The 15,934-nt window shown below is 35.9% G+C and overlaps 1 protein-coding gene across 4 annotated transcripts in view; it reads right to left on the bottom strand.

Moving 5' to 3' along the window:
• The window catches only part of PTPRQ (protein tyrosine phosphatase receptor type Q), a 146,964-nt gene that overhangs the window by 35,897 nt on the left and 95,133 nt on the right, over nucleotides 1-15,934 (bottom strand). For all 4 annotated transcript variants that reach the window (XM_074870661.1, XM_074870663.1, XM_074870665.1 and 1 more), the window contains exons 44-50: nucleotides 12,288-12,409; nucleotides 8,342-8,528; nucleotides 5,490-5,734; nucleotides 4,791-4,857; nucleotides 4,131-4,289; nucleotides 2,663-2,885; nucleotides 2,154-2,227 (exon numbers count right to left, since the gene is read on the bottom strand). In XM_074870661.1, coding sequence (XP_074726762.1) covers nucleotides 2,154-2,227; nucleotides 2,663-2,885; nucleotides 4,131-4,289; nucleotides 4,791-4,857; nucleotides 5,490-5,734; nucleotides 8,342-8,528; nucleotides 12,288-12,409 — 1,077 coding nt within the window. The remainder of the gene's footprint in view (nucleotides 1-2,153; nucleotides 2,228-2,662; nucleotides 2,886-4,130; nucleotides 4,290-4,790; nucleotides 4,858-5,489; nucleotides 5,735-8,341; nucleotides 8,529-12,287; nucleotides 12,410-15,934) is intronic.

Genomic DNA, 15,934 nt, shown 5'->3' with positions numbered 1-15,934 from the left:
CATGATTTCTTTAAACATCGCAGACTTTTCTGTTAGAAAGGAGAAAGTTGTCCAGAGGACTGGATACACTTGGACTCATTTCCAGTAGACTTGTTTTCCCTGACTGGACACACTGGCTTTCCCTTACTGGGCAAACTATTTGCTTCATTGGCTTAGAACTTTTAAACTCAGATCATATCAAGACAACTTTTGTGTTGCACTTTCTAAAACATTCAGGGCTAGAGAAATAGTGCCAGATCCTTTCAGAATATTCAGGTAGTGAATTAGCATTTCAGGATCTTCAGTATCAGATCGTGTAACAAATTTCTAACATGGATTAGATGAATAAGGGAGCTCATATCACAGAAGATGAATGCCAAATGAAAAATATGTGCCCACTAAAATTCTTCTGGGTACTCATCCAGTTGTCTTGGGATCCCTTTTCAGAACGTCAGGGCTAACGCTTAGCTAAGTAAGTTTTGGCTTACCAATATATTAAAAGAATTTACAGATCTTATTGCGATCTGCTACGAGAGTCTTCATTCCCAATTTTAGGAGTAGATCAACACTGCCATGAGGAATTTATGCTGGATTTGAGATCCCATAACAGCTGGCCTATTGGCCAGTGACATCAGAACCATATGGATTCTATTAGACAATATTAATTTATTAATTAATATGGAGCTTTGCCTGTATCTAAAGGATGAAGGGCTAAAAGGGTCATGTCCTCAGATGAACTGCCACTAGGAAAAATGATCTGCAGTCAAGAGGTTTCCTACACTAGGCTCACTGGAATAGAACCATAGAATCATAGAATTGTTAGGGTTGGAAAAGACCTTTAAGATCATCAAGTCCAACTGTTAACCTAACACTGCCAAGTCCACCACTAAACCATGTCCCTAAGCGCCACATCTACAAGTCTTTTAAATACCTCCAGGGATGGTGACTCAGCCACCTGCCTGGGCAGCCTGTTCCAGTGCTTGACAACCTTTTTGGTGACAAAATTTTTCCTAATATCCAATCTAAAACTCCCCTGGTGCAACTTGAGGCCATTTCCTGTTGTCCTATCTCTTGTTACTTGGGAGAAGAGAAACACCCACCTCACTACAACCTCCTTTTGGGTAGTTGTAGAAAGTGGTAAGGTTTCCCCTCAGCCTCCTTTTCTCCAGGCTAAAATCCCATTCCCTCAGCTGCTCCTCACAAGACTTGTTCTCTAGACCCTTCACCAGCTTTGTTCTCCTTCTCTGGAAGCGTTCCAGCACTATAATGTCTTTCTTGCAGCGAGGGGCCCAAAACTGAATACAGCATTCAAGTTTTGGCATCACCAATGCCAAGTACAGGAGGACAATCACTTCCCTAGTCCTGCTGGCCACACTATTTCTGATACAAGCTATTGGCCTTCTTGGCCACCTGGGCACACTGCTGGCTCATATTCAGCTGGCTGTTGACCAACACCCCCAGGTCCTTTTCTGTCAGGCAGCTTTCCAGCCACTCTTCCCCAAGCCTGTAGCGTTGCATGGGGTTGTTGTGAACCTCATACAATTGGCCTCGGCCCATCAATCCAGCCTGTCCAGGTCCCTCTGTGGAGCCTTGCTACCCTCAAGCAGATCAACACTCCTGCCCAATTTGGTGTCATCTGCAAAATTCCTGAGGGTGCACTCAATCCCCTTGTCCAGATCTTTGATAAAGATATTAAACAGAACTGGACCCAATATTGAGTCCTGGGGAACACCATTTGTGACTGACCGTCAACTGGATTTAATTCCATTCACCACCACTCTTTGTGCCTGGCCATCCAGCCAGATTTTTACTCAGTGAGGAGTATGCAATACTAGCTCTACATCCAACACAGAGGAAAACTGCACAAACTGTATAGCTTTTGGCAGTTTACCAAGCAAGATGAGCTATCCTGGCAAAATAGTATTTTTATTGGTATAACTGAATCTCTGCTAATGAGCTTTGTCAATAGTGCTTCTTCATTTAATGATCCAGGCTGAGGTAAGACCTCTTGACAACCTCAAAAGGACACACAAGGATACATTTCCTCAGCCATTCTGGTCCAACAAAAATAGAGATTATTTACTTCAGGGAAACCACTGTACTAAAAAGAAACATGGAATTGTCTAGATTCTTTGGAAATAGAGAAATACTTTAGTAAATGACACTCTCCTTACCTAATGTTTTGACAGGGTCAGAATAGTCAGAATCTGTAAACTGTCCTTTAACGTTAGTTGCTCTGAACTTAAATCTGTGAAATAAAACCAAGAACACTAATGAAATAAAATTTTATGTGCATTTTCTTAAATATTATTTCACTCAGAAACTAAAAACTATTTTTCCATTTTAGTATAATATAAGCTGGAATCATTATTCACTTGCTAAAGTGACGTTATGACAGACATCAATATCTTAAATTTATAATCAAACTATATTAATTACTTAACTTGAATTTGGGCTTAATTCATTTAAGTACTCAGTAAGCATCTTTTGTTACTTGAAACATTTAAAAAACCATTTGTCTCCCATATTTATGCTCAGACAAAAAAATTTAAAATTACAGACACATGAAGATAATTTCAATCTCTACATTTTTATAATTGAACTACATGGCTTTTATGTTTGTATAAATGTATATTTCACTTAAAACTTTCTCTTGAACAAACATAGAGATAAATGTACTTACAGGTACTGCTTTCTTGGTTTCAGTGGGCCATTACATATTTTGTCTTGACTACCTGGTATCATACATGTAGTATCAGCACCTATGACATAAATCTCTTCTTTGCCACTCAGATCTTCTTTTCCTTCTATACATGGTGGGTTTGGAAAGCCTTCATTTGTAAAATACAGCCTCGGTCTGTTGAAGTAGGCATCATACCACTTAGTAACATTCCCATCATGCTGAGCTATTGTCAAGAAAAAAAATAATCAGATACAATTTACATTTTAACCAGACTGTAATTAAAGAAGTTAAATAGGAAATTATTTTTTTTAACAGCTTAGCATGCTATGGTTGCCATTTACACAACTAAGTCTATATTTGCACTTGAACACAAATTTCCTCGTTATCCACAATATCTGTATTTTGTTAACTCAGAATAAGTCAACTGAATCACAACTAGACAATTTCAGAGTCAGTCTCACATATGAGCTCTGCCTGTAGAGGATATCAGTTGTGCAAGCCACTTTGAAACTGAGCATGGCTAGCAAAGACAGTAAAAAGTCTTTACTCTAAGGACAGTGAAGACTGTTTCATAAATGAAATTACTAGATTTCTAGAAGTGGACAGTACCCAGCAACTCAGGAGAAAAATCTTCAAAATGTTACCTAACATGGTATTTGCGTATCTATCAGTTCAAGAGAATCTTCACAGCAATAGCTATGAAGTAAATGTCTGTAGGATTAGTGCTAAAATGCAAAATTCAGAAAAAGGTGAGAGACTTAATGTGAATTCACTTAATGTGAATGCTTTACTTCTATACTTTGAAAGCAAGCAAAACAAGGGAATTAAATACCTGGAATTTGTCCTTCTTAGGTAAAGTAAGCCTGACCATATGATGTCCTATCATGAAACTCCCACTCACATTGGTAGGCAATTACTCAAAAGAGTATCATGGCACTGTTCATATGAGTAAATGTTCACCAGTCCATACAAGGGAATACACATTGTAACCCACAGTCTACACAAGGGATTTATATAAATCCCTCTGCCCCCGTTATGAAATGGAAATATCAACTGCACATGACTGCATTCTTTTACAGGCAACACTAATAGCAACAGAACCGTAACCTTGCAAAAAAAGTTTCAGATATATTTACTTTTCACAAATGCCAAACATTTTTTTTTTCAAGAAAATAGGAAATAAAGAAATACAATGGTAACAATAGGGCCAGAATAATATTGGTGACTTCAAACAGCATGGATAACTCTTTGTTGGCAAGCGTTCCCAAAATCCAGTACGCAGCCCACAGGTATTCTGAAAGCTACTTTGCTCTTAGTACTGTTGCCACAGATAAAGTGACTTTGTTAGCTATTTTCTAACGTGAAATTACTGAGACACAAGAAAAGAAATCAAAAAGACAAACAGCTTGAAAATAAAGAAATAAAAAAACCCTGAAAACAATTTTCAAGAGAACTTATAAAATTCTACCTCCGGCTTCCACAACAAGAACTTGTATCTTCTTGATAGGGCCATGATCATCACTGTAATAACAGATTGGCATTCTGATCGTAATTGTTGTAGCTGTCACGAGTAATGCCCCATTAGTATCATAAACTGGTGCTGGTTTCTTTTTAGGCCGTGGTGGTTCTGTTTTGAAACAAAGATATACCACAGAATTTTGTTTAGAAATGTTTTCACTACAAGTACTTTGTTCAGGCACATAGCTGTGTTACGCAAGACAAATCTTCATCATATTTTCAGGGACAACTTAATGTTCTACTTAGTGCCTTAAGCCTCTAAAAACTGTATTCTGATAAATGCCTCTGCATATCAGTTTTCAATTAAAAGAGAAAACAACAAAAAGACTGAGTCTTAGTTTTTCAATAAATTTCAATCTGAAGTCAATATGATCACTTCACTGAGTCTGCACATGTTTACAGTATCATTCAGATACAAATAGCAAATGATCAGTTATATGCAGCAAAATTAAGCACTGCAATTGAAGACTATCAGTTATGTGTTCGTGTTCCTACATTATGTGGCCTCTAAATAATAGACAAAGACACACAGCTGTGTAGTCACAGGTAGAACAGTAATTTCTTCAGCATTTATAGAGATTTCAGCTAAAGGGTACTTTATGAAACATACCTTTGATATCCATGGTTATTTTCAATTGAATTTTTGGCCCTGCACCAGCACCATTAATTGCATACACCTTAAAAAACCAAACACTTGTTTTAATGATTATTTGTAATAGCTTCAAAATGGTCAAATCTGGGTCTACTTGAAGCAACAATGAATGCTGAAACACTCCTTTTGCCATTCACGCTTTGCTAGAACTTACTTCATATTTCTTTACAATCCTAAGTACAGCAACACTTCATCACTTCTAATGTAGCTCTTACAAAAAGGAGAAAACCAAGCCCACTTAAACAGTTATGTTGCCTCCTCTCATGCCCTAGTCTCTGATTATTTGAAAGGACTTCATGCACGTACTTCTAGCAAGCTCCCCCTGCAGAACTGGACTTTTCATCTGGGCCAAATGAGCAATGCAAGTAGTGGAATTAAGAGATTTAGTCTTGTACCTGTGACAATGTGTCACAGGCTGCTTTGCTAGCACATGAACTGGTGGTCCAGAGTGCAAAGCTAACCACTAGTGATGTGTCCTGTTCCCACTCACTCTACCTTCTTCATTGCTCCCTTCATTCCTCAGACTTGTCTCTCTTCACACTGCAGCTAACATTATCAGCATGAAAATCTCATACTCAGCCTAGGTTTGTGTCCCTATTCAGACTGATCTCTCACTCATATCAAAGAAAAAACGCAAAGGAAAATATCAGTTCTTACGCTGACATTATAGGTATGTCCTCCTTTTAGTCCTCCTATCACGGCAGTTACTGACTGATCTGTTTTATCAATGACACTAAGGTTGTGGATCTGGATGGCAGCAGGGTCATCTTCAGTGTAAACCATAGCTTGATACACCTGAATATTTCCATTCGGTTCAGATGGCGGCACAAATGTTACTTGGAACTTTGTTACTTCATCTGGTATCTTCTGAAATGTTATGTTGTTAGGTGGGTCTTCAGGCACTGAAATAAATATTTCAATGATCCACTTAATCAGTTTACTACTGTAAAACCTGAAAAATGACAAATTCTATTTTTTCATATCAGTATTATTTCATTGGTATTTTCTGGTTTTATTAAAAACATTTCAAACACTTATTGCATATGTAAATATTAATAAAGACAATAAGTTAATTATTTAGTGAAAACCTATTCTTAATGATAGCATTTAATGCTACAAATATTAAAAATAATTAATAGATAACCCTCAGTAGTCTCCACTCAGAAAAGTTTCTTTTGATTTTCTACTCAGAAAGCCTGAAGGCGTCATTATACCTTGAAATACATCCGGAGTAAACAAATCCTTGCATGGGTTGACAAGCAAGAAGCAAGTGTTAGTCTTGAATATCCCTTTCTGAAATCCCTCTGTCAACAGCAAGCTCCCTCCCAACATATGAACAAGCCACCATGCTCCTAAGAGTCTCTGATTATCACAGCTAACTCTTTAGGAAAAAACTTTCCACTAGCCAATGCCCAGACACAAACGCAACATGCTTTTTTCCCAAAGACAGTTTTTTGTCAAACGCTTATTCCAGTAGCTTATTCTCAAGACAGCAAAGGTATAAATCATTTCGCCAATGTCCCTGTCTGAAAGAAAAGGCTGTAACATTCTTTCCAGGCAGCTAAATATTTATTCCTCTACCTGAGCGGACAAGTACGTAGCGTGACCTCTAAATAGTGAAATCAAGCAACTGAAGGTAAACACATTCCCTCAGGCAAGGATTTAGATGCAGCTGTCATACCTTCCAGGTTTTTTACACTAGTCAAAAAATTATTACTTAGGCCTCTCTGGAGTAAGTCTGTGTAAACTGGTCCTAACTCAGCCATGTGCTAGACTGAATAAACCACATGAGACAAGCTGAGATGGAAAAAATAACTTTTCCTCTCTAAGGTTACTGCACCTCCTAACATATCACATTTGTAGGTAAGAAAAAGGGCTACCAAAACACATAGGACAGACCCAGCTACCACCTAATTTCATTTTCATTCATTTTTCCACAGTAAAAGACCACATCAGCCTCCAGGAACATAAACAGGTCATGGAATCCTTAGAATTTAACGTATTAAAGGCATTAGAGAGATATACACACACACACACACACACACACACTCATATCATACCATTAGGGACACTGGATTTTCATACATCAAAGGAAAGATAAATGATAAATACAACCACTGTGTAGTATGTCTAAATCTGAAATTAACCTGAGTACGTAGCTAAAAAAGCTGACCTGCAGCTAACCTCACTAGAGGTAAGGTAATTGTAGTTTATACACAGTTGATAATTAGTTTGAATGAAACAAAACTTCAATATCTTTTCAGAAGATATTTTTTGTTGTTTTGTTTGTTTGTTTGTTTAAATATCTTTAGTGAACAATTCAAAACCAGCAAAGATAGTAGACATGGCATAACCAGGAACTATGTATGTGAAGCTAGGACTATATCTTCTCCATGTACATCTCTTTATATTTTCCAAAGCAAATGCTATCTACTTTTCTGTAACGTAGCCTCTCGGTGTCATGAGGTCCTTACACAGTTCCTCACTCTCATCTCTCAGTATTATTTGTCTGAGTAACTTAATAGCACCAGCAACTTTTGTCCCCATAGTATCTACTTCATTCTCCAGATAGTTTTGAATCTGTGGAACAGTGTGATGGTTTAGCCCCTGCCGGGGTCTGAGACCACGCGGCCGCTGTCCCTCCCCCACAAAGGGAGTGAAATACAAAGCCCCAAGACTGAAATAAGGAAAGGTTTAATACAACAGTGCAATAGCAACACAACCAACAACAACAATAACAATAACAGTAATAGTGATAGCAGTGAACAGAGCAAAATAGCTACCAAATACAGCAGTTTGAAGCACGATGTACAAAACCACGAGTGCACCGCGCTCCCCGCCAGGAAAATGTGACCTGCCAGGATGTGACGTCCGCATGGTATCTGAATAACCCGGCTAGAGCTCCCCCCCCACTGCTGGGGAAACTTAACCCTATCCTGGTTAAACCAGGACAAACAGCTGACTCAAGCACAGATCCCTGTGGGCCTTCACTAGCAACCTCCTTCAACAGGATAATATACAGATCATGTCCTCAAGTCAGTACATGTACCATTTATAAATGGTAGGATTCACTTCACTTAATTTTTATATGTTCAAATTTTGCATCAAGACCAAGGATGTTGTACAGAGTGTTGAATAGTCTCTTAAGGGAAACAGGCACCTCCACAGGGCAAAGTCATCCTTCCTAAGCCAGGTATCTTATATATACATGCTAATATAGATAGGACCTCTCTTCATTGATACAGAAGTAACCCAGATGGCTGTGTTCCACACATCCATATTTTACAGGAAGCAAGTTAAGATCTCTGCATTACTAAAGGTAAATCTTAGTATTTATTAACACCATCACTTTTTTTCATTGACTGCCACCTATTGAAATACTAAAGACAAAATATGGTGAGAACAAATCTGCATTAAAACTGCACCATGTGTTCAAAACTCTTATTTATATGTCAGATGAAAGAAAAACTGCAAAGTTTGATCCATATAAAGTAGAGAAAAATACAAACCTGCTTCAAAAGTGGAGACAATTACTGGAGAACTAGCCTTGCCTTCAAGGAGTGCAGCATTAACATCCCCCGTAAAGGCAATGATTACTACAGAGTACCTTGTAAATGCTTTTAAATCAGAGATTTCTAAGACTTTACCCTCATCATTTGTCTTCAGAAACTGAGCTTTATAATTGTCATTATCTACCTGTAAAATAATAATAATAAAAAAACAGTTACAAGACTTGAAACAGCTAAAAGCAGGACATTATTAGTTGAACACCTTATTTAATTTTTATCTTTCTACTTTTCTAACCATTTACATAGAAGGGTTCACAAGAATTCCCTAGCTACCCAGGCTAGAAAGCTGCACGGGGGAGTACGCTCCCATCTCACTCATGTGTTGCCTCTTTATCACTTCACACAGTATGGGATTAAGGAAATGGGCTGTTTGCTTGGTGCTGTTTTCCACCAAGCAAACATGAACCAATTGGTAGACACCGGGTCAGGGGAGCTGTAGTGACCTGAAATAGGAATCAGACTAGGCAAAGACCCAGAAGATGAGCAGCTATATAGCAGAAAAGTGTTTGGAAGACAAAAACAAAAAGAAAGTTGGGCAGCAATATATAATGTTGGTATGACTGCAGAAAGTGCAGTTCCTCTTGGGATGTATTAATAGAAGCACTACTTATAAGACAGTGGGGAGGGAGTAATTCTCTCACTAGAAAAGCTGGAAAGCAGAAATAATTTGGGTTCAATCTAGAAAAGGGAGGATGGTGGAAGACATAGCAATAACTTCAAAATATAAAAAAAGACATTACTAAATTGAGGATAATCTATTGTTTCTAGCATTCATGAAAACACAAATAGAAATTTTATTTGCAACAAAAAAAAGGATTAGAATTAAAAATTACAAAAACTGCAATGATATACCTAGATATGTAACTAAAACTATGACTATAAGTTTAGTTAAAAGATAGAACAATCTATTGAGGGCTGCTGACCAATTTTCAGCACTGGACATTTTTAAGAAAAAGATAATAAAGGAAGACTTTAGGTACACTTGTTTCTGTGTTAGAGCAGGATATGGATTAGATTACGTCTTGGGATCCCTATCATCCCTACATCTCAAATAATCTGTAGTTCTGTAGAAAAATCTACAGTGTCAGGCTTTATATTCTATTAATCACTTCTAATGTTAGCTTAAAAATGGAGAAAAAAATAAAAATGTAAGCTTTTCTAGTCTTTGATCAGGTATCATTTACAAAATTCTTTTTATGTCTATTCCCACTACTTCAGTTAATGATGTTTTCATTATTGTTTCTTCAGTGTGTAATTTGAAAAGAGGATTAGGTAGCTGTACAGTAGTTTTCCCACTGGATGAAATCTGTATTAAATGCAGCTGCTAAAACATTAGAATAGTTCAAGCATACCTTTTATTTGACAGATATGCATCTATCCCCACTGAGAATTAACCTGAACTAAACTTTCTGATGGACTAAACAGACATTCATTTCCTGGGATGGCCATCAAGAGCTGAAACACTTTTTCCTATATGACTATCAAAAATCTTGCATATAAATATTTATATAAGAGCCAAAAGACAATCATAGCACCACATCATTAAATGAATTTCTATTCTTCCTGAAGTTTAATGGATCGGTTCCATCTTTCTTCATCATTTTCAGCAATATTTTATTCAGGACTATTTCTAATTACAGTAGGCAGCAGGACTACTTCTAATTATAAGAGGCAGCAAGGCAAACTAAAATATGACTTGGAGGAATAATAATGAGGAAGTACTTTTTAGTTTTTCTGATCTATAAAACTTCAAGGAACATCCTAGCAATTTAAACAGAACCCTAATACATTCACTAATGAATACTAATTACTACCTTTTAAGAATAAAAACATCACAGAGTAGAAATCTGAAATTTTTCTGTTTCTGTGAGACTATTTTTATAAATCCTTTAAATACTCAGTTGAGAATTAAAATGAGTAAAGTTACACATACAGGAAGTTTGTGGAATTTGGAGACTTCATAAAAATTTTCCCACTGGGACAATAAAATATATACTCAAATTTTCACTGAAAAAGATTGTGACAGCTTTATTGGCCTTTAAGAAGGAATAGATTTGTCCGCTAAGATTATTATCTGCAGAACTGACACCTGTAGTTACTGATCATTAGACAGACAACATCTGATTACAAGGAATCCCTAAATATAACGCTAGGTATCTGGAATGTATTTGTAAAAAAACACCACTTTGTGAAAACAAAACCAAAGCCCTCCAAACTGAACATTTAAAACAGGTTTTTAAGTTTCTTCCAAATGCTGGCAGGCTCACAGGAAACATTGCATAGTTCATCTTACTTTAGGAATTTTTCTATTACTTATATTGATAAGGTACTTATTTTTATAGTGTAGAATCAGATGACATTCTATAATTCAGAAATTATCAGATAGGGGAGAAATTGTTTAAATACAAATTGATTAAATATCACACACTAAAAAAATCCAGCTCTGAAAACAGAATTTGGAAGTTTTATCAAAAGCATGAAAATATTTTTTTTCTGTTGGTGCACTATAATGCTGTTTAGCCCAAAGTGACAGGAACTTGTCATGAGGAAAAAGTCTTCTAAAACTTTAGTAAAGAAGAAATAGAATTTGTTATGTAGTTTCTAGTGATCTACCCACTGGGCCAAGGAACTATTCCTTCCCTGTTAGTATTCCCCTTGTTATTGTACATCCTTCATCCTGTCATACTACTGCTGTGGTAAGTGTGTTCAGAACTGAACAGATTGCACTCTACATATTGTACAATGAAGTTAGAGGAAGAGAAAACAGCAGGACTATACATTACTCTCTCTTGTAACTTTACTGAGGAGCTTAAAAATATTTGGTATTTTTTACTGATCTTAGAAATTTTGATTGCACAAAAATCTCAGCATTAATATTTGTATATATTTGTAATCTTATGGCCAATTCAGAAACACTGAAAATATACACATTGTAGTCTTACTCGCTTCTCAGAAAACTGAAAGAACTTTCTATTTAAAGCCTTTAAATAGTTTGAAGTAGCCTTCAGTTTTTTTTCCTATTGCCTAACAGACCGGTTTCAAGATATCTGAAGCTGCACACAGCATGTTTTACTGGGTTATGTCTGGTAAACTGCTTTCCATTTTCACTGATAGCCCTGTTTATAATTTCTGGAAGAACAGGGAGCCTATATCCTACTTAAAACTTCTCATGTGCTCAGATTTAGAAAGTTTTGTATCTTGCCACAGGGCAGGAAATAAGGTTTATTAATGGTTGTTTTAAGAAGTATTGTAAGGGTAGTAGAGGATGAAAAGAGAAAGGCCACTAGAGCTTTTCTCTTATGTCAGCCTTTTTTTTTGCTTATAAAGATCAAGGAGAAAGAAGTGTTATTGCTGTGCTACCAAAATACAGCTAATCTGATGGACAGAACACCAAGTAGAAAATGGGAAATCTAGTTTGACTTTAAAGTTTGCCCTCTGATGCAGTGTAACTTTGCTAGGTTCTCCACTCTAGTTTGTAAAATCATGACAATTAACCTTTCCTATCTTTGAAGAAAAAAAAAAGTCATTATTATTTTTACTGGTAAATAGCATCATTATTGTTAGAAAGAGGTACACCTCCACAAAGCTCAGCTACTGTTGTCCAGTATACATTCATAGACACACTTTTTTTTCCTCCAAGACCTCTTATTAGCACACATTTTTTAATACCAAGTAATTAATTTATCTCCCATTAGGAAATTTATAAATGTACAACTAATTCTTATGTGGAGTTTATGTGGAAATCGACACAGTCATATTGTTTTTCAATATTTTGTTTGTCAGTCCGGTTTATGTCTGTTCTGTAATTTCTATAAGAATATCTGCTGTGGTATTTTTAGCACCAAACATCTGTATAATTGCCAACAATAAAACAGAGTTGCCTTACTGAGGTAATGTCTATGAGGTAGCATGTTGGTCCAGTAATGATGACAGGTTCACTCCAGCTGATATTAATACTGTGAGGAGATGTAGCTAAAACAGTCACATTTTCTGGAGGACCGTCTGGAGCTGCAGAAAAAAAATATGTATGAGAATCATGGCCGGAGAAGTTCACAAAAAATAACCTAGTAATTTTAGTGGTCAGTACAGATTATTTTTCAATTTGAAAATAAAATTTTTCACACATTTAACATTATATACTGCCTAAATAATTATAACTTTTTTTCTTTCTCATATATAAGGCATACTGTGTGATTTAGAAACACATTTTTCATTGCAATTACTACAACTTTTCTAGAGTATGAACTGCCTACAACTTGATCTTAAACTGAAATTATAGGGGTTTTTAAGTACAAGTTATTGATATATTTTATACATGACACAAGCAAAATATATACAACTATTTAGACAAATAGAATAGCATAATGTATTTGTTTATGTCAAATTAATTATTCATAGAATAAGAAACTGTGAAAACACAAGGTCTTCTGAATGCTAGAAAAAATTTCCAGCAATGTTGGAAAGTATTAGTACAAATAATTTTATACAGAAAAAAAATATTTTTTAGGTTTCATTTCAACTTATTCTTAACATGTTGAGAAACTCTGGAAAACACACAAAAAAGTGATAAGAATTGTAAGCAGGCAATAATGTTCACATTAAAAAATGGGATTTTCCTAAAATTTCCTTTTGTCAAGGTGATATGTGAATTGACTTAGTTATTTCTTATTAATGAATAAGAAAGTAATGAAATCATAACAACAACACAGCATTTCTCAGTAAGTGGTATTGCTTTTTCATAACAACTGTGGTAAATTTCAGGAAAATAAAATTTGGAATAAGTGAAAAAGTGACAGCAGATTTGTAGATAATGCCAGAACTTGGCTCCATGGTGCCTTTTTTGGGGGTTCTACTACAAAAAAAAGACAACTGTGATACATATCAGTGAACACCCTGTTATAGAAGCCACAACAGATTCGTACATATTTCCAGAACCTGGCTTCATGATGCCTTTTTTTTAATCTACCACAAAAAAATACAGCTATGATTACACATATCAGTGAACAGTCTGTCATAAAAAAACCTATAAAAGTTATCATATCTATCCTAATCAGAAGATGCAGTCTCTTTTCTCAAACACGATTAGTGCATGAATATGTATTTTTTCACCATCAATCATTAGGTAAGAGAGCTTACTGAGGAAAACTGAAGTGTATCCAAGGCTACTTAGTTTTTTAGGTAGAAAATAGGTTAGGAAAAGGAAAAATAGCATGGAAGGAGGTATGCAGCTGATGAAATTATGTGTGAAAGATTAATGAGGAGAAATAATAGAATTTTGCACTATGAGGTGAAAATTTTGCACCATGGTTGCAGAATAAAACAGGAAGATTTGGGAGTTGATAGGGTGCTATGAAAAGTTTAGTATGTTGGGTAGAAGAGGTAGATTGCTGTGCTGGGATTAGCAGGAATATACTAGACTTTGTAGGCAGGATCAAATTCGGCCATTGGAAGCGGTCCCCCAAAAAACTGAATAGCATGGAACAACTGAATGAAAAGTGTTACTGAATGAACTATGAAAGCACATGGGGGGTGGTGAAAGAGGAGACAGCTCAGAGAAGGCTGGCTGTCGAGTGGGGAGCTGGAATAGATAAAACAAAATACAAGGGCAAGCATGGTCCCTAAAAACTAAAATTAGCACAAATTAAGTTTATTGTACAGGTACTGTGTGTCAGACTTGTTGTTCAAACAGTGTCTTTTAGTGTAAATAATGCTTTCAGTAACAATGGCAGTAGTATTACCTTTATCACCAGCTGAAATTTCTAAAAAACAGTACAAAATGACATATATAGCTTCTTGAGCCTTAGTTTCCAAACCAACCATTTCCAAAGACAATTTTCCATTACTTTTTTTATAGCATTAATGGAGCATTTAATCTCTCAATATTTGTTTTTTAAAAGCCACTTTACATTTCTTCATTAGACAAAGATGATGTGAAATAATTTTAAAGCATAATCTAATCTACCAGTTATCCAACATGAAGTTATTTATATGGATAATTTCCACATGCAGTTTATATTTGATACATTTTTAGACCTTTGCAAGAAAATTCTAATTGAGTATGCTGCATTTAAGATACTTATCTAAACTACATCTAAGCATTAATACCTGGTTTATTTTCATCATGAAAAGTACAATATCAGACATTAACTGAATGATACTGAAATTTAGAAATATTTTCTGAAATAACCTGTGTAATTAGAAACAAAACTAGAAAGTGAAATGTGTCTATGTGTTTCATGTCTTATAAAAAAATTTTTTCTAAAAACTGTGTTTGCTTCAGTGGGTTACTGCCACGTTCTGATTTAGGTTTGTTTGTGAAATGAATCTAGTCAATATGAGGCCATGATATCACTATACCCTTTCCCTTATAAATCACAGCAATTTACTCAGTAGAAATGACCTAGTCTTATTCTCTCATTCCCCCATAATCCAATCACTTCCTCTCATAAGCACTTTTCTCCTGGTTTTCACAATAATGCATTTTCTGTAACTAATAACCATCATTTCCTGATTATCATGCTTCTATCCTTGCACAGGAATGTGGGTCTTATGGAGGTCAGGGTCATCTTTCCCATCCATCTGTGTCCTGATGCTAAGGCAGCAGTTAAGTGTGTTAGCTTGAAGGTAAGTCTGGATAGCCCATTATTTTGCATAATCCTCAAAAATAAGACTGAATACTCCAGTCTTCTAACAGAAATTCATGCTTGCCAGTTTGGTTAAGACCAACTCTTTTATTCTTTTTCCCAACAAAAATTGTGTGAGGTTCAGTTATTTCATTTTATAATTACCTAGGTTACTTTTACCCTATATTTAAACATTTATATCTTATATTTATATCTCATATTTACTATTTAACAAAGTAAAACAAGTTCTCTCAGAAAAAACCTGCCAGAAGAAGGGGCATACAACAAGAGATGAAATCTCACTGCTTTTCACCACACAGAAACATTTCTTTAAGTATACCAAGCAACTGGGTATCAGCAAGGATTGTGAAAGAAGGTGCTGAAAAGAAAAGCATAACCCTCTGCCCCATGCATCTATGTCCTAGCCTTCATGGGACATTTGAACATCTGGGATTTTCCTTTGTGTCCAGTATATCCTGGCATTAGGAGACTTGGCAGTTTACCAAAAAGCATTGCATTGTGTAACTGCACGAGATCCAAAATGAGGTCAATGATCTCACTGCCGTTCATTTTCCACCTAACACTGACCCTCCAAAATGGTTTTTCTCTTAGAAAGCACAAGTTTGGCCAATCTTATATATGTAAAAGTGAAACTCGGGGTAAGTGCAGGTGTGAGGGAACAAAGTTTCCCTATGTATGGAAAACATCCCTTGCCCTTTTCCTTATTGTGACACAACACTGATCTTCTGTACTAGTAACTATAGAAATCTAGGTTATGTTGAAAATATTTCATCTTGCAATGTAGATTTGGCTCTTGGGTAATCCATCAGCTAAGTAATAACAGTTCCATCAAACTACTTTATGAGACAGTAGGACAATTCCTGTGAGGATAATCTGCAAGACAGAAGGC

The sequence above is a fragment of the Strix uralensis genome, chromosome 5 (assembly GCF_047716275.1).
Source record: "Strix uralensis isolate ZFMK-TIS-50842 chromosome 5, bStrUra1, whole genome shotgun sequence".
In the NCBI taxonomy this organism is placed as follows: Eukaryota; Metazoa; Chordata; class Aves; order Strigiformes; family Strigidae; genus Strix; species Strix uralensis.
This window is presented reverse-complemented; position numbering and strand designations above follow the sequence as displayed.